This window comes from Cydia amplana, chromosome 15 (genome assembly GCF_948474715.1).
Source record: "Cydia amplana chromosome 15, ilCydAmpl1.1, whole genome shotgun sequence".
In the NCBI taxonomy this organism is placed as follows: domain Eukaryota; kingdom Metazoa; phylum Arthropoda; class Insecta; order Lepidoptera; family Tortricidae; genus Cydia; species Cydia amplana.
Genome location: NC_086083.1, coordinates 8,602,359 through 8,623,072, shown reverse-complemented (window position 1 = coordinate 8,623,072; position 20,714 = coordinate 8,602,359). Strand labels below are relative to the sequence as shown.

Genomic DNA, 20,714 nt, shown 5'->3' with positions numbered 1-20,714 from the left:
GGGTATTTTGTTTATGTCCACTTAGGACGCTCTTTTATTATGAAATAGCACAAAATATACAAAAAGTGCGATTTACACAGCACAGTGCCGTCATAAATCGACTATTTGACAAGACAATTGACATTGACAACCCCATATGTCATCGGCACATGTTACGTTTCATTTTACGCATGTCAAAGAACTGTCTTATTTCAAACATAGACAGAGAGAGTCATACTTTATGTGGTACACCCGGTAGGTGGTAGCTATATGTGGTACACCCGGTGCACCTATAGCTGGTCACCCAAATCTTGTCAGTAAAAAGAGGCGCGAAATTCAAATTTTCTATGGAACGATATCCCTTCGCGCCTACATTTTTCAAATTTGCCGCCTTTTTCTACTGTCAAGATTTGGTTGACCAAGTATAGCACCCAAAAGAAAAGGTTGAGTATAGTTTTTTGTTCCTATTTACTGACAAATTGGTTTGACCATCTATACTTCGACATTTATTCGTTTCGTTTCTGATAATTTTGATTGCGGTTTATATTAAAAAGTCTTTCGGATACTTTGATATCAGTTTGATATCGATTTATAACTCGGTTGTACACTTGTACAGTCAGCAGCAGAAGTTGCTAGGCGGGTGAGGTGTTCAAAATTACCTTAACGCGCTCTTATTCTCTTAACAAATTTAACAATAAATAAAGTCGCGTCAAGATCATTTTGAACACCTGGCCCGCTTAGCAACTATTGCTGCTGACTGTACCAAAATAAACAAACTAAAGGTTAAGCAGATTTACAATAATAATGGAAAAGGAGAATTAAAAGGATTTTAGGCTAGAATGTTTTTATTAACTCAAAAAATGTTAAAACAAGTAGTTTTGGTTAAGTTTCCTTACAGTAAATATAAAATGGCACAAAAAACACTGCAAAAATATCCTGAAAAAGAAATAAAATAAAATCCTCTTTTTATCTGTCATGATTACCACTAGGATCGGCAAGGGGATGAAACGCGCTTAAAATTTTAAAGATATAGTTATATGATGCCATGGCTAGAGACCTAAAAATAAAGACTACAAAAAGTTAGGGTGGGATCGTACGACAATCTACTCATAAATATTAACATTCACTCACAGCAGTAGTCTTACACTAAAAGCTATTCAAATTAAACCTACTTATACCAATATTAATTAGTTACTTATATAAAAATATTAAAGTCAATCGACAAAAAAGAAAACATAATTGTACAATGAATTACAAAAATATGTACGTACTTATAGGTATAATAAGTATAGATATTTAATCTTTGAATGTTTGTTGTAAGTGGTATTATAATACATATATAATAAAAAAATAGGTCAAACCAAATGATTCGATCTAAATTAATATAATTTTAGAAAAGGTAGGTTTAGGTTGCCTTAAAATCTAACTACACCCTAAACATCTTTAATTAATCTCCGTTTCCCCAGACCATGGCCTCTCCTGATTTTTAGACTGGCCAGTTTCAGGCAACCGGACCTCAGGGTCCGGCAAACCTACTTCAGTCTCAGGCAGTCCCGACTCATTGTAGGGCTGTGCGCTATAGCCCACAGCTGGCTCGAAGCTTCTCGCTTGGAACGGTTGAGCCGGATACACGCCATAGTTGAACGGAGCGTCTTCAACTTTCACAGCCTCCGTCGGCAGAGGGCTGTCTTCTGCAGACTCCTTCTTGTAGGGTATGCTTTCGTCGTCAGAATTAACTTTGACGGACTCATCTGGATCGATGGCTCGGGTCCTGAGGAAAATGGGATGTTAGTGAGGTACACAGTTAGTTTGGCGTTTCTGGTGGTTTTCTATGAACAAGATAAAGACAACATATTACGATAATCTTTTAATGGTATGGTTGTGTGGCATAAAAAAACAAGACTCCAACCACGCTAAGTTTCCACAGACTGCAATATTGGCGGTATGCCACGGCTTACTTGACATGAAACTTTGCGGAAGACATAGCGTGGTCGGAGTCTACAAACATTGAGTAAGTACTTTACGTTAAAGCCATACTTAAAAGAAAGAACCTGGGAAAGTTGTCAGAAAACTGCAGATGTTAATATTAAGTACTTATTAGTACTTAATACTAGTGTCCGACCGAAACATGTTTTTTTGCCGAAACCGAAACCGAAACCGAATGTTCGGCTTTGGCTCTAGTTTCGGCCGAAACCGAAACCGAAACCGAAACTTTTGTAGACTTGTTAAAATCGTTGAAAAAATGTAATAAAACCGCTTTTACACACATATTATGGGGCCGTCAACACCCAATGTCCTTGAAATTGTGTTTAGCAGCTTACTGTTTGTGCAGCAAATGTTACTTAAGCAGTTTTTTTATGAAAATTACTAGAGTTAGACCAAGATAATTCTGCAACGATTTTGATAAGTTGATAACACACGCAGTGCAAGTGTTATTTTAAACGTCAAAACTTCTATGAAATTATGACGTATAAATAACATTTGCACTAGTTGCACTGCGTATGCTATCAAAATCATTGCAGAATTTTCTTGGTCTAACTCTATTCAATCTGACAATAAATGATTACTTACTTACTTATTAATTCACTAGTCAAGCTAACATGTAGACACAGGGTCAACCAAAAACGCGAGCGCAGCGAGCGCGAAATTTTTTGTTAACAATATCGCAAGGCCGGGTACTGATCTTCACCTGGGCCGATAAGTCCGAAGTGCCCCATTGAGGCGAACTTTCATGCGAAGTCAAAGCCCTAGCCGTGCTTAAGGCTTCAGGATAAGTAGTTGAGCTTAAGGCTTCAGGATAAGTAGAAGACTCCAACCAATGTCCATTGGATTCAAAAGCGAGACCCCAGGCCGAGCATGGCGCAGCGAGGCCAAAGGCTAAGCTGAAGTAGAGGACATGTGGAACACAAACCAATGGTAAATTGAGGTAAAAAGTGAGGCTAGTTTTCTTATTATTATCTTGCCCAGGGCCCAGTAACATGCGACAGTGCTATCTCATTCACTTATGTATTGACAGCCTCTTAAGACTGCGTCAACCGTCCAGTGGCGCCCTCATTAGTGGAATTGTGTTTTATAATAAAACAATTAATGTCTGTACCTAATATACATGAATCAGTATATGTAGGTATTAATATTGTTGTCCTACTTATTCCCCAACTTTTGGTCTTTGTCCGAAGTACCATTTCGTAAGTTTCGGCCCGGCCGAAAGGTTCGGCCGTTTTTTGGCCGAAACCGAAACTACAGCCGAAACATGATTTTTTGGCCGAAACTGGCCGAAACCGAACCTTCGGTCGGACACTACTTAATACTAAATACTATACGTGCGGCTGCGACCGTATGCGAATCAGTCCCAGGGCCCCTATTCGACATGTACAACTGTCAGATTTCGCGTCATTTGAAATTCAACTGTTGAAGTTCATTTGAAGTTCATCAAGTGCTGAAGTTCATTTGGTACAAACAATAATTTAACAAAAAACAACTTTGTTTTATTATTACTTTAAGGTTTATAATGGTTTGGTTTGGTTGTCACCTAACTGTGGATTGCTAATGTCAAATTTTGACAAGTAATGATTCCAAATGTAGACTTTTTTCTCTATGACCTTCGGCTCCATCTTGGAGTTTTTGACGTGCGAAAGGGTAATTTATAGCAAAGAGTAAAACTTTTTTTTTTCAGTACGTAAGTTTACATGAATTAATGACATCTTGTGAGCGATAGACCAACGAATGCGCTGTAGGCGATGCGGCGGCGAGTAGTGGAACTTACGTGACAATTTCCATCAATCAAAAAGGGACTACATTGCTGATGGTCGATAAAGGCTATTAATAATTGAATTTTAACAGCAAGAATGCCGTATTGACAAGCGATCTTTTTGTTGAACCCACACCTACACGTCAAATAATGCTTGCTCCACACATTCTCCTATAAACGCTCAAAATTGTAAAAAAATGAAACAATTTACTCATCACCTCTCTCAACTCAAGCTGCCTATTTCTAAACCACGTTAATAAACCACAAGTTGTACCTTAAGAGCCAACAGGAGCTGAGATTTAAATATTTTAGGTAAATATACCCGTCTCGCTAACGGAAGCGGCACCTAAAACTAATGCGATAAGGACAAGGTGAAAAATCCTGCGTAAAAATCTCAAATATCGAGGTCGAGTACGAAACCTCCTGTTTCCTGTTTACTTTTAACTGTTTCCTCCTCCAAAACTTAACCAATCGTAACCAAATTTGGAAATCTAAATGATTATGAAATTATCTGTGTCGGACCGTTTTGCTTTTTTGGCTAATTGATATCAGTTTTGAATACCACGCCTCTCATTGCGGCATAGTCAATTAGGCCATTTTGGCCATTTTTGAAGGGCTCTAGCGCCTTAAAAAACAAAAATATCAAAAAAAGCAAAACGGTCCGACACAGATATTGACAATATTAATCTGTGTTAAAAAAATCATTGCTCTAGCTTCAAAACCCACGGAGGAAACAGTCGAGTACGTTTGTATGGAGAAATGACCACTTCTGTTGGCTCTTAACACATTTCGTAAACCACATATTCAGAAAAGTCCGTATTTTATTACTAAGTGGAACATGAATAGCTTGTATTACTTTTTTGGCATAAAAGTAATCTAAATTAGTCAAAATATTTTGACTAAATATTGCGCTACTGCTACCTACTATATAGGTACCTACTACCTTAGTAACTTGGTAACTTTGTCAGTCACCAACTATTTTGATGCTACCTACAAAGAGCATCAAAATAGTTGGTGACTGACAGGTCAGGCTTCGGTCTTGGTAAGTAATATAGTCAAATACAGTAGGTCATAAGACCTAACATTACTACCAAGACCTAAAAGTACCTATTGTTTAATATGTATCTACTCAGAGATGATTTTTAATTAAAGGAGATTAAATACATATATGTTATTCAACTACAAATAAAAAAATTAGATCTATTTCAGTTTACACATTTTTTTTCGTTTAATTTTAATAAAACATTAAAGTTTTTAAGCTTTCAACTTTATTTAATTTTCTTCACTTTATTATTTTCTGATATTTAAGTAGGTATGGTGTTTCAGTTTGGTAACAGGAAATAAGAAAACCACACCTCTCCAAAAACTCTGCTGGTGATTCACATCTGTAAGTTTAAATATGAAACATGATAAAAACACTTAAATTAAAAACTTAATGTCTGGGAGACCGAGTTTTGCTCGGGAAACATATAATAACCCAAAAATGCGCGTTTTCCCAGAGATAAAACCTAGCTAGATCGATTTTGCGCCCCCGTAAACCTCCATATAGCAAATTTCATCTAAATCCGTTTAGAGCCGTTCCCGAGATCCCCGAAATATATATACATATAAATAAATAAATAAATAAATATACAAGAATTGCTCGTTTAAAGGTATTAAAAACTTATAAATAAATTATTAGCCCTAAATCCTGGTAGTGAGTGTAGTGACCTACCAAGTGCGGTAGGGTGCCCTTCTGCAGGCTGGCCGCTTGCCCCGCTGGATAAGAATGCTGATCCGCATCATCAAAAGCATACAGATATAAAGCGCTTTGACAGCTCCTCATAGGGGCAACGCGCGCTAGGCCGCACACTATAAATCTAAGCTAAAGTCTTAAATTCGAGATCATGAACATGAAATATTGTTCGCTATAATATTAAAATCATAGGTATTAGACCTATGATTTTACTATTATAGCGAAAAGTTAGCAGGAGACGGCCGTGCCGTGGTCGTGATAGGTACAGTATGCGTGGACCAGACAAGCAAACCCTGAATTATGTCCCTACCTATTTTACTGTACCTTTGTTCACCATTATGTTCACCTATGTATATTTACTCTTCTTTCCAAGATAATCATCTTTTTCAAGATGTAACCCGTATAATCGGGCTGTATAATTGCCTCAATTTTTTTTACACAAAGTTGTATGTAATCTTAATTCGATAATTAATGATGTTTTACATATTTATCATATACTATATTGCAAATTTTTCTTGGATATTTGTACGTTGTTTATTTCGATTGACGATTACTATGACAGCGTTTTTTTTTTCTTTTTTGGCATTTACTACAGTAGCCAGTGTCATGTCGATATAAAAACACTTTAAAAATGGAAACGTTGAGTCCTCAATACAGTGACATTATAACTCAAACAAGAACCATCCAAAGGGGGGTGGGGGGAAATTTCGTTATCTGCCTCTCTATCACTCTTGCATATACGAGCGAAATTTAATAACAAATAAAAAAAACGAGAGGAGTTATGACGTCATGTTTTTTTGTATGAAATAAAAAAAATGTTTAGAAACCTATCGTGTATGGTATTAAACGAAAGGGCTTTCTGAGCCAATGCTAAAAATATATCACATAGTTACATTTCAGTCATTTTGTTTAAATTATAATAAAAATAGTTTTCAAAACATACCAAGTTTGGGCTTCTCCAGATACAATACCATAATTTTTTTTTGTAAAATATACCTCAAATTATCCCTAATATCCTCATATCTAACCCTAATAAAGCAATTTTGAAATTATTTACATTTAGGTTTTTTTTTTAATTTTTCAATTTTACAAAGTGTAATAATAGCCCTGCCGAATTACTCAATACGAGTAATAATGTCATTCGGGTAAAATAAGAGTATTGAAACTTGCTTTTTCTACTCCCGTACTTTTATTTGTCATTTAAAGGGTCGTGCACACACCTTTAAACCCCTAACTTATAGTTATCAACACAAGTCTTTAGTCTATTCCCCAAAAAAATATTAGTGCATACACGCAGTATCTTTTTGGCACTTTTACGATACTTCGTGTGATCACCACTTAAAAAATATTGTATGGAATACATTGTTTCCAATCTAATTTTAACTGTCATTTCTGACAGATGAGTAAACCATATACATGTTTTGGTTAATGGTACGATTATTTTCATCTTTATAGGGCTGTATCTCCTAAACCGTGCGTCGTAGCACAAAAATAATCAAATTTTCGTTCCCCTTTGAAACTCCTAAGTAATATTTAGAAAACACAAAAAACAAAAAAAATAAAGTTTTTTTTTATAGGGTTGTATCTTCTAAACCGTGCGTCGTAGCGCAAAAATATTAAAATGTTCATTCCTCTGTAAGAAACCCTAATTAATATTTAAAAAAAAACACAAAAAAGAGATTAAAAAACACAAAAAAAAAACTTTATAATGCTGTATCTCCTAAACCGTGCGTCGTAGCGCAAAAATAATCAAATTTTCGTTCCCCTTTAAGAATCCCACGCACTGAACAACCTATCACATTAGGACATGAAACAATCATCATCATCCATTTTTATTATTATTTCATTGCATTTCAAAGTAAGTGCTTGGTCGTAGAAAAAGTATTGTATGCAACGTTGTTTAACTGAGTCAAAAAATACCAGTGGCGTCTTTATTAACAATTTTCGGATGTTGTTTGTTGTTATTGTTACTCACGCCACTCGCCTTTTTTGACCTCTCTTAAACAACAGTTGCATAAAATACTATTACATGTTCCTTTGGTAATATCTAAGCTTTAAGTAAGAAAAAGTTCTGATGAGTGGGGGGTGGAGAACTCGGGAAAGGGGGGACGTTAAAGGTGAGTTTTTTCGGTTAATTCTTTCTTAATTATTACATAGACAATTTTTACTACGACTTATAGATTCCGAGATATAAGCGACTTTCTGAAAAAAACCGTTATATATTAATTTTATGCTTTCTTTTTAAATATTTAATTGGGAGATTCATAGATCACACTATGTAAAATTGAAAAATAAAAAAAACCTAAATGTATATAATTTCAAAATTGCTTTATTAGGGTTAGATATGAGGATATTAGGTATAAGATTAGAGGTATATTTTACAAAAAAAAATTTACCGTATTGTATCTGGAGAAACCCAAACTTAATTGGTATGTTTTGAAAATTATTTATATTATAATTTAAAAAAAAATACTGAAATGTAATGATGTGATATATGTTTGGAATCGGCTCAGAAAGCCCTTTCGTTTAATACCAAACACGATAGGTTTTTAAACAACATTTTTTTATTTCTTACAAAAAAAGATGACGTCATAACTCCTCTCGTTTTTAGGGTTCCGTAGCCAAATGGCAAAAAACGGAACCCTTATAGATTCGTCATGTCTGTCTGTCTGTCTGTCTGTCTGTCTGTCCGTCTGTCCGTCTGTCCGTCTGTCCGTCTGTCTGTCCGTCCGTATGTCACAGCACTTTTCTCCGAAACTATAAGAACTATACTGTTGAAACTTGGTAAGTAGATGTATTCTGTGAACCGCATTAAGATTTTCACACAAAAATAGAAAAAAAAACAATAAATTTTTGGGGTTCCCCATACTTCGAACTGAAACTCAAAAATTTTTTTTTCATCAAACCCATACGTGTGGGGTATCTATGGATAGGTCTTCAAAAATGATATTGAGGTTTCTAATATCATTTTTTTCTAAACTGAATAGTTTGCGCGAGAGACACTTCCAAAGTGGTAAAATGTGTGCCCCCCCCCCCCCGTAACTTCTAAAATAAGAGAATGATAAAACTAAAAAAAATATATGATGTACATTACCATGTAAACTTCCACCGAAAATTGGTTTGAACGAGATCTAGTAAGTAGTTTTTTTTTTATACGTCATTTTTTATACGTCTTAAATCGCCTAAATACGGAACCCTTCATGGGCGAGTCCGACTCGCACTTGGCCGCTTTTATATTTTTTTATTTGTTGGTGCTTCGGGTCAAATTGTTTCAAATGTTCTACAGATCAATCGTACCGATTTTCATACCTTTAACATCATTTGCAGCATTTTACTGAATTTCTCGGTGTACCGCCAGCGCTATATAGGTATACTTGGTCAACCAGATCTTGACAGTAGAAAAAGGCGGCAATTTTGAAAAATGTAGGCGCGAAGGGATATCGTCCCATGGAAGATTTGAATTTCGTGCCTTTTTTTCCTGACAAGATTTGGTTGACCAGCTATATACATATTATACTACTCTTTGCCTACGCCTTTGTTTTAAACTTTTTTTTAACAAGTTTTCACAGACAATTAATAATTTGACATAGACACATCAAGGCGGTTTGTTTACAAAGGGGCCTATCGGGAAGTGCGAAAATCGAAACTCAGCTATTTGCCTCTTTATCGCTCGAATATGCAAGAGTGATAGAGAGGTTAGATAACAAAATTTCTAATTTCTGACTGTATTTTTCTTTAAATATTTTCAAATATAATTAAGTTACGTTGTTTTATCACAAAGTTAAAAAGACTTAAAAGACCACTGTCTGTATCATCACCATCAGATCAGCTCGATGGTAACCATAAAAATATTGTATTGTCACCCATATTACATATTATGTACTTATGTAAATTTTCAGCTTCATTGAACACCCGAGAAGTGGGTCAAATCTAGACACGCGGTAGCGTGTCCAGCCAAGTTCAAAGAAAAAGGAACTGGCGACGCAGCAACCGTGTGTAATATTACACGAACCATTTCGAGCTACTTTTGACCCCTTCACAACTTGAAACCTACTTAACCTACACACATGAAATTTGGCACATGTATTCAAGTCCCTTAGCTTGTTCAAAATACACTATTTCATAAACATAGCTCAAACAGTTATTGATAAATTAACCTTTAAAAACCGGCATTTTTGTGACTGACTGACATATAGATCAAAAACCTAACCCACTTCCAGGTGACCTAGAAACTTGAAATTTGGCATCAAGGTAGACTATTAGGTGTATATAGAAGGAAAAATGTGAAAATTGGAAATGATTGATATTTTGATGAAAAAAATAATAATTAATACTTATAGACCAAAAACCTAACCCACTTCTAGATCACTTAGAAACTTGATATTTGGCATCAAAGTAGACTATTAGGTGCATATAGAAGGAAAAATGTGAAAACTGGAAGTTATTGATATTTCGATGGAAAAAAAATAATTAATACTTATAGACCAAAAACCTAACCCACTTCTAGATGACTTAGAAACTTGATATTTGGCATCAAGGTAGACTATTAGGTGCATATAGAGGGAAAAATCTGAAAACTGGAAATTATTGATATATCGATGGAAAAAAAAATACTTATAGACCAAAAACCTAACCCACTTCTAGATTACTTAGAAACATTGATATAGTATAAAGAACTGGATACCCAATCAGCCGCCAAAAATGGCCCCACAAAAGTGATGTCAAAACAGATCATGCATTACTTTTTCGTTTAGTCTTGTTTGAAACGCTCAAATGTGAAGTTGTCAACAATTACGAAATGTGCCGTTAAAATATGTAAAAATAACAATGATAAAACAAGGAAAAAGGATGGAATGTATTTCTTTCGGTTAGTTCTTTGGATAGCATTACATAATTTATGTAATCTGGTGGTAATTTTATGGTTTTGAATAAATTAATTTGTTAGTACCAAAGAAGGGATGTTAAGGAACAAAAATCTAATGAGTCGATGTGAGGTCAATATTTTTTTATATTTTTATATGGAATTCATAAGAAATAATATTATGTTTAAATTCAAGATTTCCAAGAAAACCTATGCGACGTGCAAAGTGGACTGCTATTTAATTATAGCAAGAGATAGGGGTGATGCAGTTTTAAACAAGGCAAAACGGCACTTGTGTGTTCGGCCCATTTCCCTGTTTCCGACATATACACCACCAATAAGGGCTTATATCGACTAACTGTAAATGCTAAACCTCTCGGAACACAGTGACAACCACAGGATTTTTTTTATAAAGTATAGGTAGACTTTAAAAAAAATCCAATCAGTATCTAAATGTCCCCGTGCACCCGCGCTATGAGTAAATGTAGATCTTAAATACACAGTTATTTAATAAGTAGAATTTATTTCAAGGAAATTAGTATTTAAAGACGTATACTTACGAATTAAAAATTTGATTTGTTTGAATTTGAACCACGAATTAATTTTATTTGAGCTCCCGATTAAATTAAATTTGTTTTATTTATTACTTCAATTGGTTTTCCTGTACAGTAATACATATTAAAGTGTACCAAAGTGACTCCATTCGTTCATTATTCTCGTTTGATGTTGTTTGACGTAAATATGTCACGTTATAGTGCCATCGGACTAAATTTTTTAACAGTGTTGGTACTTATGTTTGCAAATATGACACTTAATGCTTACGACATTAAGCTCTTTTCTGTACGAAACATTTATCTTGACTCAAAATTTACGTAAGCGTTTTTATCATCAATGCAAATGGTGCGAAACGTCATTGGGATCCACATTTCTTGACGTTTTTGTTCTGCTTTGTGTGTCTATTTCTATTATATTAAGTCAGTGCTTAGAAACTTGATATTTGGAATGAAAGTAGACTATAAGGCGTATACAAAAGAAAAAATGTGAAACTGAAACTTTTTGACAATTAACCGCGCGTTAGCGAGGGTCTCCTTTTCAGCTTAGGCAAACTGCTTTCATGATGAATACTATAGTAATTTCTGTACAAAAAGTAATGATATCCCAACAAAAACATAAATGTGAAATGAGAGCCAAGTTCAATATTGAGAATATGTGTCGTTGTTAACTCGCCGACAAAAGAATTGAGATCTATATGGGTGCCAAGTTCTGTGCTGTGTAGAAAATCCTGAAATTATAAAGGATTTGTCTTGGCTAGTTTTTACGTATAGGCATATAGGTAATATATATTTTTCTGTTAGTTTTTCAAAAACTTGGTTTGTTGTTAAAAACTAGCCAAGACAAATCCTTTATAATTTCAGGATTTTCTACACAGCACAGAACTTGGCACCCATATAGATCTCAATTCTTGTGTCGGCGAGTCAACAACGACACGTATTCTCAATATTGAACTTGGCTCTCATTTCACATTTATGTTTTTGTTGGGATTTAATTTGCATGATTTGATTGGAACCACATTGGAACAGACAGACAACCAACGGGACAGATGAAACTAAGTAAAAGCTTGAAAAAATGTGGCTTTTTCAATTTCTATTGCAACTTCAGATGAAAATGGGGTCTCTATTGTTTCCCAAATAGTTTTAAGCCATAATGTATTGTTTGCTCGAATTTTCGTTAGTCATAATTCATTTGGTTCAGAAACGCGTCACTTTTCAGGATTGCCATAAAACAAATCTAACCTAACCTAACCTATCTATAGGATAACCTAACTAAAATCTTGAAATGTTAACGGTTTCAGTTTTATGAGTAATGATAATATGACAAACAATACATTATGACTTAAAACTTTATGGGAAACAACGGGACCCCATGAAAACGTCCTTATTGAAGCATAAGGACCCTTAATTTATGGAAAGCCACATATAACAACCAATTCGAGGCTACTAGGTGGCAAAATACGACTCAATACGAGTAGGTAGGTCAAATACACGAGAGTAAGGATTTATATTTGGCCAAATATTCTTGTGACAAAGTTATTCTTCCTCGCGTTATCTCGATTTTGCCACGGATCATGAGAACCTATTGTTCGCTTGACAATTAATCCCAAGGAATGGCGTAGGCACTAGTTTTTCCGAAAGCAACTGCCATCTAACCTTCCAACCCAGAGGGTAAACTAGGCCTTATTGGGATCTGTTAGGCTGTTAAAGTTTAAAGTTACCTACTCGTAAGTCTCGTAACACAACATATAAGTTTCACATAACAAAATTACTTACATATATATATATATATATATATATATATATATATATTATGTACCTAAACATATTACTTTTCTAAAAAAAGGACTGAAATCTAGTGCTGCGAAGAAACGGTATTTTTGTTCGGCTTTTTTGTTGCTATTTTGGCATATGGATACATGGTAGAAGAAGTAAGTATGGAATCCTCCTCCGTTTTGCGTGGTCCGACGCACCTGGCCGGGTTTTCGCGATTTTCCGTCAATGTCTGTCAATACCTTATTTCTTATGAACACCTAAAATAATAAGTTTAAAATTAATCTCAATGTCTCCAGTTTGCTGTTCATTCAAACTGACAAAATCCAAATTTCTGAGGCAATATACGACCGCTGTCTTATATAAGCCATTAAAATTCATCATGAATAACCCCACGTTGCGTTGTTATAAATTTAATTAAATAAATAATTATTGTATTTAATTTATAACAACTAATTAGGCATAGCGTCCAATTTAGAATATGACACAGGCACTAGTTCTTACGAATTTTACCTTAATTTATTAATCAAAGGACCTGAGGTAAAAGTGAGAAGAGGTTAATAAGCAGATGCACCAGCTAGTCGCCGACGCTCCGCTTCCCCCGGGATTAGCCCTTAAGCCTGCACCTAACAGACTGGCTCATAGGGGGCTATGAGCTTGCTGTTGCGTCAATTTTCATTTTTAGAAAAAAAAACTAGTCTACTAACTACTAACAACACAATAAATGCTTATTTTGCCGCATTCTTCACTATCTCTCCCTATTTCACTGCCATCTAACCCAGAGGACAAAAAAATAGCTTATTGTGGCTACTGGCTACTCCGTCTTCCTCATGACTCATGATATTTTACTTCACCATAAAGTAATTGGTGTAATATCAAATGATATTTTTCACACAAGTTACAAGAAGTTCATTGCTAAGAGCCGGGGTTAGGACCCACGACGATTGGTTTAAAATTTAAACTTTATATATAATTTGTTACCTAGTAATTATACTAAATCTGTTTTCTTTTTGACATTTAGTGGTATATGTATTGCTGTATGTTTATTGTCAAGTTTTTTTTAATTCTGGACAATTGTCATATATTCCTTTTCATGATAGATCTACACCAACGCAACTGCATGTCATGTTCTTGCGGTTTATTTTTATAACGCCAAGATCGAAATTTGACTGTTAACTCCATCTTGCGTCGAGTAGGGGAATCAAAAAACTATAGAAAATAGAAATGTAGTTTACTCTATGCCATAGAATCCCCTTTTAAATGTCATAAATCCAAACATGGCGGCCATACCAATAGACAACCAAGTCTAGCGATGAAATGATTTGTTTACATGAGATTCACTGACAGGTGACACACTTTACCTATTCGACAACCCATGATTGTTCAGATTCAAATGAACTTCAACATGCGACGTCAAAAGTGGCATGTCGAATAAGGCCCCAGTACTCACCCCTATCCATCTCTATTCTCGCCACAAATAACATGCTTACTTGATCATGTAATCGATTTCCTCTTTCTCCTCAGCCTTCTTTCGCTTGAGGATGCGCCATCCGACGCAGATGAGCACGATGACGATAGGCAACATGACGGCGGCAATGATGCCCCAAGTGGCCCCGAGGGTTCGTGCGGAGTACTCCTGATTGCCTGTGGAGGTTATCCAAGAATGTTAGGCAAGTATTTTTTGCTGTTTAAGGGCCCTCTGGATGGTATAATATGGACAACAGCGCATAATATATACGCCTACAAATGGCATTCATGATCGTCCGCTGTTTGGGTACTTGTATTTTAAGTGCATTTCAATTTAAGTGAGTCTGAGCCCATAACCTAATGAAGCAATCATTCTAGGAACCTTTTATCATGTTTTGAATAAACTATAGTTACCTAATGTAAGCCCATTAGGTAATATATCTGGCAGAAAAAACATGGGTGGATAAATTATCATGCATTGTCGAATGAAACCTAGCTATCGAGCTATCTAATCTAGATCGTTTTAGTTTTTTCCGTCTTTGAGAATTGATTTTATTTTATAATAAAATATTGCAGGTTTTATAGAGTTTAAGATTAAATGTTCTAAGTACTGGATGTTGCTAGTAATTATACCTATTCATTAATATGGGCAGGCATTTGTTATTCTCAAATGTACCTACAGATCTACAATGGCATCGTGAATATCAGTTTTTTATCACCATTGTCACATTGTTTTATCAGCAAAATTACAAATAAAGATACTATCCACTCACCTGGTTCATGTGACCTCAATTCCTTTGTGTACAGATGATAAGAAAGCAAGTACTGATTCCACTCACAAGGTAAAATAAAACTCATCACATGCCAGAGAAAATTTCTATTCCACGATTTGTGGCAGAATGGGAGTCAAGTTCTTGCTTTCTTATAAAAAAAATAAAAACATGAATCATAATGGTCGTTATTCTACCGTTATTCGGAACAGAAATTTCCTCTTACTGTGACAAACATTTTTTGGAAATATGTTTAATACTTTTTCACAAAATACTGTAATAAAATAAAACAAAATAAATATAAAATTAACAGTATAGTAGACTCACAACAGACATTCAACAACAATGGGAAACAAAAAGATACCTATTACATTTTTTTAAATAATACTTAAGTGCGAAAATGCTATGTATATCGGTGTGCGGTCTTCGTAAAATCGAAGCTAGATCTAAAATATTTATAATTATTTTAATAATAAAGCCCTGTACTCCTACAGAATTGTCATTTTGTTCGGGCAGTGGATGCAACTCTACTACAACTACGAACAATTAATCTGTAAATATCTTTGATTATAAAAAACTTAACAAGAACCTAAGTATGACATATTATAGCTCGTTAAACCATTGTTGAGCGACCACTGAAAGTAGGAACTTCACTTGCAGGCGGATCTATTAAAGTCTCAACGGATTTACCCCTCTTGGGTGGAAGGGTGAAAGTCTTTATTTCGTCTGCTGGAGCACTCTTAGGAGCCTCCGGCAGACCAGTTTTGTTAAAAGTATTTCTTGGACTTGTATCAGAAGTAGGACTGATCGGTGGGGAATATATTTCAGAGTAAGTCGGGGAGTAATGCGACGAAATAGGGCTGTACTGCCCTTCGTACTTAGGGGAGTACGGATCTTCTGAACCATCCTTAGTAGAATAGCCAGAGTCACTGGCAAGAGCGTGACGCCCGGTCTGACGAGGTCTGCTAACGTACTCTATGTCCTTTGCAGGACGAGTTAAAGTTGAATCACGATTAGACCCCGAATCGGATGGTGAAGTAAGGGATAGCAAGTCTTCCTCAGACAGGTCCCATAATTTTTCAGGGAACTCTACGTCAGGAGCGTTGGGTAGAGGTTCGTGAGTTCGGTAAGTTTTGTCATAGCCTCTACGCTTTTTGGGTAGAGAGGATTTGTCTGATTTGCCTGAGTCACTTTTATTTGAATCTGTGTAACCTATTCCGGAGCTCTCACCGTCCTGAGGCTCAGGTGGGGGAGGGGCTGCTCTAGTGATATTGGCTGTAGCAAGAGGCTGTTCTTCTGTGGGAGTATCGGGTAGTTTTGGTTTGACATCCGAATCGCTTCGGAGCGTGGAGGATTTCATGGTATCAGTTAGGTTTCCCATTGAGGCTGATCTGAGATTGAGTCGCGAGGCGGATTTCGAGCGCGGAATATCTTCGAAACGGAATCCCTGTTTGCCTTCGGAGCGCGGTTTGAACCAGCACCAGAACCAGAAGAGGCAAATGAGGAGGCCTAGCGGTAGAATAACGGCTACTATGACGCCCCACGTCAAAAATAGGGCGCGTTGTGAGTACTCCTGGTTACCTGGATATGAGAGAATTTACACTTATTTGATGCCAAATTCTACAAAATCCATAGGTCCTGTACATATGCGTGGTCTTGTCTTAAATTTGAATAATGTAAGCATCCCAATAACTTATTCACCTTATAATGTATAGTTACTCAATGTTAATTTTAGTTAGATTATTTGTGGCTCGATAAATTTACATCTATAACTGCCTTCGTGCGAAACACGTAAGGAGAAACTTACAGTTTCATCCCGCCAAAATGCTAGTAAGACGTCATAATCATAATATACATAATCATATGTATACCTATGTATAAATTGGTGAGAAAACATTATGTGAACTGGTGTAAGAGTACCTATCATACATGAAACAGAATATGTTAAAAAACTTACGCAAGCACTCGGTGTATCCATAGTCGGGCAAGTTCCATCGGCCGTTCTCCTCACACACACGACGCTTGTCGCCGATCAAAATGAAGTCCTGGTTACACTCAAAGTTGACCTAAACAGGAAAAATAGTTGTCACCCATCAGTCATCCAACTTGTAATGTGTAATACGGGCGGCCCGAGCGGTCGACCCGATGACTTATTTGGCCATCACCGTGTTGGCAGAGTAATCGAAATTTGCGAAATTGGAAGTGAACTTTTATTAACACTCACTGAAACCTAAATGGTCATGCATTGTATAGTTTATTTCAGTCGATTTTTTTACCGTGATTCGGCTGTGAAATTAATCGGTATTCGATAGTAGAGAGGTATGCGGTACTTGAAAAAACCCACATATTATTAAAAAAAACTGTTTGTTGAAGCAGATGTACCTACACAGCATAACAGAAATTTCCTGAATTACTAGAATGCCATGTTGGTCGGAGATCTTGTGTACTTAAATCGTGTCTGATTACTTCCTTGACCGTGATCGTCCTTCCAGTTTGCTAGGCGGTGACTCAACTCGTCAACTCATAAGCCATTCAGGATAATATCTTTTAACAGATGCATGTTTGGGCATTTTTACAATAAGTATCCTTATTGAAAAAAAGGTATAAATAAAGCATAATAGCAATAGCTCTCATGATTTTTCATATGAAGATTTTTTTATTCATTGAATCATATATATTCATTAAATTGAGACAAAAATTAATCAGGTTGAAGCCTGAATCGATTTAATTATTTTAATTAAATTAATTAATTCATAAATTAGTAACACTGCGCACTCAGTGTAAAATAAATACGCACTCGCGGCGTATTCAAATCCTGGACGCACCAAGAGTACAGGGTAGGGCATGGGTAGGGTATAGAAAAATCTGTGTCTGGCTGTGAGTATCCGCTCATAATAAAGGATTTTAGTAGACGTATCAATTTTCAGGACACTTTCTGCTAGGTGGAAAATAAAAAGGTACATTCTGAGGAAACGTTCTGCGGTAGGGTAGGTGTAATAACCCCAATTTGGACTCAAACTTACCCTTGTTCCCGGCGTGAAGAAGAAGTTACTCTTCCTGCCGAATCGAGGAGTCTCTAAGACACCACAGCTGATAACACGGCGGTTGTTGGTTTCCTTGATGTTCGTCTGGAAACGAATTATTTTATAAATAGTCTGACTTTGCTGGCGTGGAAGTCGTTAAACTGTACGACTACCCTCCTCTACCCCTGTTTGCACTCCATAACTTATCACTTACCAGCGACCCGCCCCGACTTCGCACGGGTTAACAAATTATACATAAACCTTCCTCTTGAATCACTCTATCTATTAAAAAAAAAAACGCATCAAAATCTGTTGCGTAGTGTTAAAGAACTAGACATAAAAAAGAAGCGACTTTGTTTTATACTATGTAGTGATTTAACATTTATACTCGTACATCTACTATTAATAAATTGCGAGGACTACCTCAAAATAGTTGGTCACCACAACAGCCAAGAACACACTGCACTAAAATCACTTGTCCAAGCAGCCATTACCCAGCCTTGGTTGCATGGTGCATCATAATTACGCAAACAATGCACGGCACCAATATAAACTATTAATTGCATGTCTCGCGACTGTGGATAGGAAGTTAATTGAGCGTATCTGTTAGCTATTGATCCTAGCACAGTAGCCCGTTTTTTAGCAATCGCCGTTTTGATAGAAAATGAGTACTTAGCTTCGGAAATAGTATACTAATGTGAACTTTATCATGATGGGTAAGTTAACAATAGTTGAGTTATGCCAAAAATTTCCTTGAAACAAAAACACTTTCATATATGTGCTAACTACTAAAAACATGTTCTGTTATCCAAAGCAGCTAACTTAACACTCAATCAAATATTGCTTTTGAAATCATTCTATCTAATGAATACGTTCGAGTAAATTGTAAATACTTACAATAGAGGCCAAATAGTTCTTCGTGAATTCAGCCATGTCCCTATTCAGGGTCATACCGTAGTCATATCGACATTGGTACGAGTCCTGACAGATTTCTATAGCTCTGGCGACGTCGAACGATCTGTTTGCAGGGAGGAAGTCCGCCGGTTCTTTGATGAAGTTCGGTATGAATTGGTTATCGTTGTAGTAGGCGGCGGTCCGACCGTATTCTCGCGTGAATAGGGCCACGCCTATGTCCTTTATTTCTCTGTCTCCTAGTTGCCCTGGTGAGATAAAATAAAAGTCATAATCATATTTTGGGGCTGATATGAAAATAGAACAACACTGTCTTATAACAGTAAACAGACGCAGAGGAAACCTCATGGAACATTGCATTCCACATGCTGTAAGTTGTAGAGAACGAGCATGATGGTGATGCTGATGACCACGTGGTTTTGTAATGTCAAGTATTTAGTGCCATATGTATGTAATATCCTCTGTGCAAGTAAGGCAGAGTAGCTAGGGCCCGCCCTAGCTAAACTGCCTCCCTGCCCCTATGATCCTCTAGCATCTATTATATTTTGGCATGACTTACAGTACTGTGCGAAGTCTCTATGCGCCGATTGGAAGTTGTTCAGATCCACCGGCGTAATAATCCCGTCCGGTCTCGTGAAGTCGTCGTTTATATCGAAGGACCAGTTTCCGAATAATCCTCGCGTTTGGTTCTACAACACGAAAATAATTAGTGAATAAAAATGTAGGTGTCTCTCTCCAATTTGTATAATAAATAGAAAACTCTGCAAGTAACACATGTTTATGCCTCTTAAAGGTAAACGTAGGCCCGACATGAATGTCGATGTCCACACAACACCCAGTCTTTCTTACTTTAAAATCTCCAAATATAAATCAGAAACCTTTATATCCTCCGAGATTACCAAAGAAGTGCTCAAAAACACACAAACCCCTCTTTCTAAATCCCTAGTTGACTTCAGTCAATCACAATTTTTATATTCCACAGGATACATGTGATTTCCATACGTCAAGGTCAAGTAGATAATTTTGCTTACCACATAATTCCACGGCAGGTAAACCCGGGCGCTCATAAAGCCCTTGTTTTCTATGACCTCAATACCAGCACCAGACGAAAACATGATGACGACCTCTGACTGGTTCAAGATGTACATAGGCTGGTATACCGTTACGCCTGGAACATAAAGAAAACGTGGTTGTGTAGCGTGTACCATGTAAAACAAATATTATTATTCAGAGCCCACTGTGTCCCACTGCTGGGCAAAGGCCTCCCCCCTCTTCCTCCACTCGTCTCTATTTAGTGCAATATAATAGTGTAAAACAAAACACAATGCAAAATAAGTGTAAGGCCTGAGTGGACGCTCGAGTTGGACGCGTGCAGCGGGGCGGGGCGTGCGGTGTGCATGTTAAACAAATGCAAACGTATAGGAGCGGCCTTAGTATACGCTGCTCAAATTACTCCTGACTCCGACGCCACGCTGCACGCCCCGCCGAACGCTCCGCTTCGAGCGTCTACTCAGGCCTTACACTTTAAACGTTGGGTAACGCACAGAGCTGCAGGCCTATTATGGATGGCTTTATACGTGATAAAATATCCGTCACTTTTTAACAGAGCACGATTGAAAGTGACGGATACCATTTTATCACGCTGTCACGTAGACACAAGAGATGACCATTGATCTGTTCTTACCAGGGAAGTATTGAACTCGAAGCGCCGATCGATCGAAGTAAACACGTTTGTTGTCTGCAAACACGTCCAGTCTGTACCTCCATTGAGCATGCGTGGGTCGAAGACGAACCTGATAAGTATAAAACAAAATTTAAGAATCTGGAATGCAGTCGAATAAAGGTAGAATAATATTTGCTGGTCAAAGCAGATTGTTGTTGATATACATATTTAA

General features: G+C 36.6%; 1 protein-coding gene and 1 long non-coding RNA gene across 3 annotated transcripts in view; one reads left to right on the top strand and one right to left on the bottom strand.

Moving 5' to 3' along the window:
• The window catches only part of LOC134654603 (uncharacterized), an 82,550-nt gene extending 77,552 nt beyond the window's left edge, over positions 1-4,998 (top strand). The window contains exon 3 of the long non-coding RNA XR_010097342.1: positions 4,987-4,998. This is a non-coding gene — a long non-coding RNA (uncharacterized LOC134654603). The remainder of the gene's footprint in view (positions 1-4,986) is intronic.
• LOC134654553 (protein mesh) overlaps positions 1,340-20,714 on the bottom strand; it is a 36,849-nt gene continuing 17,474 nt past the window's right edge. The window contains exons 14-22 of one of the 2 annotated variants that reach the window (XM_063510007.1): positions 20,504-20,612; positions 19,851-19,987; positions 19,379-19,508; positions 18,805-19,067; positions 17,908-18,012; positions 16,842-16,950; positions 15,575-16,465; positions 14,138-14,291; positions 1,340-1,750 (exon numbers count right to left, since the gene is read on the bottom strand). In XM_063510007.1, coding sequence (XP_063366077.1) covers positions 1,423-1,750; positions 14,138-14,291; positions 15,575-16,465; positions 16,842-16,950; positions 17,908-18,012; positions 18,805-19,067; positions 19,379-19,508; positions 19,851-19,987; positions 20,504-20,612 — 2,226 coding nt within the window. In that variant the 3' untranslated portion in view covers positions 1,340-1,422. The remainder of the gene's footprint in view (positions 1,751-14,137; positions 14,292-15,574; positions 16,466-16,841; positions 16,951-17,907; positions 18,013-18,804; positions 19,068-19,378; positions 19,509-19,850; positions 19,988-20,503; positions 20,613-20,714) is intronic. The other variant, XM_063510006.1, reaches the window with a different exon arrangement.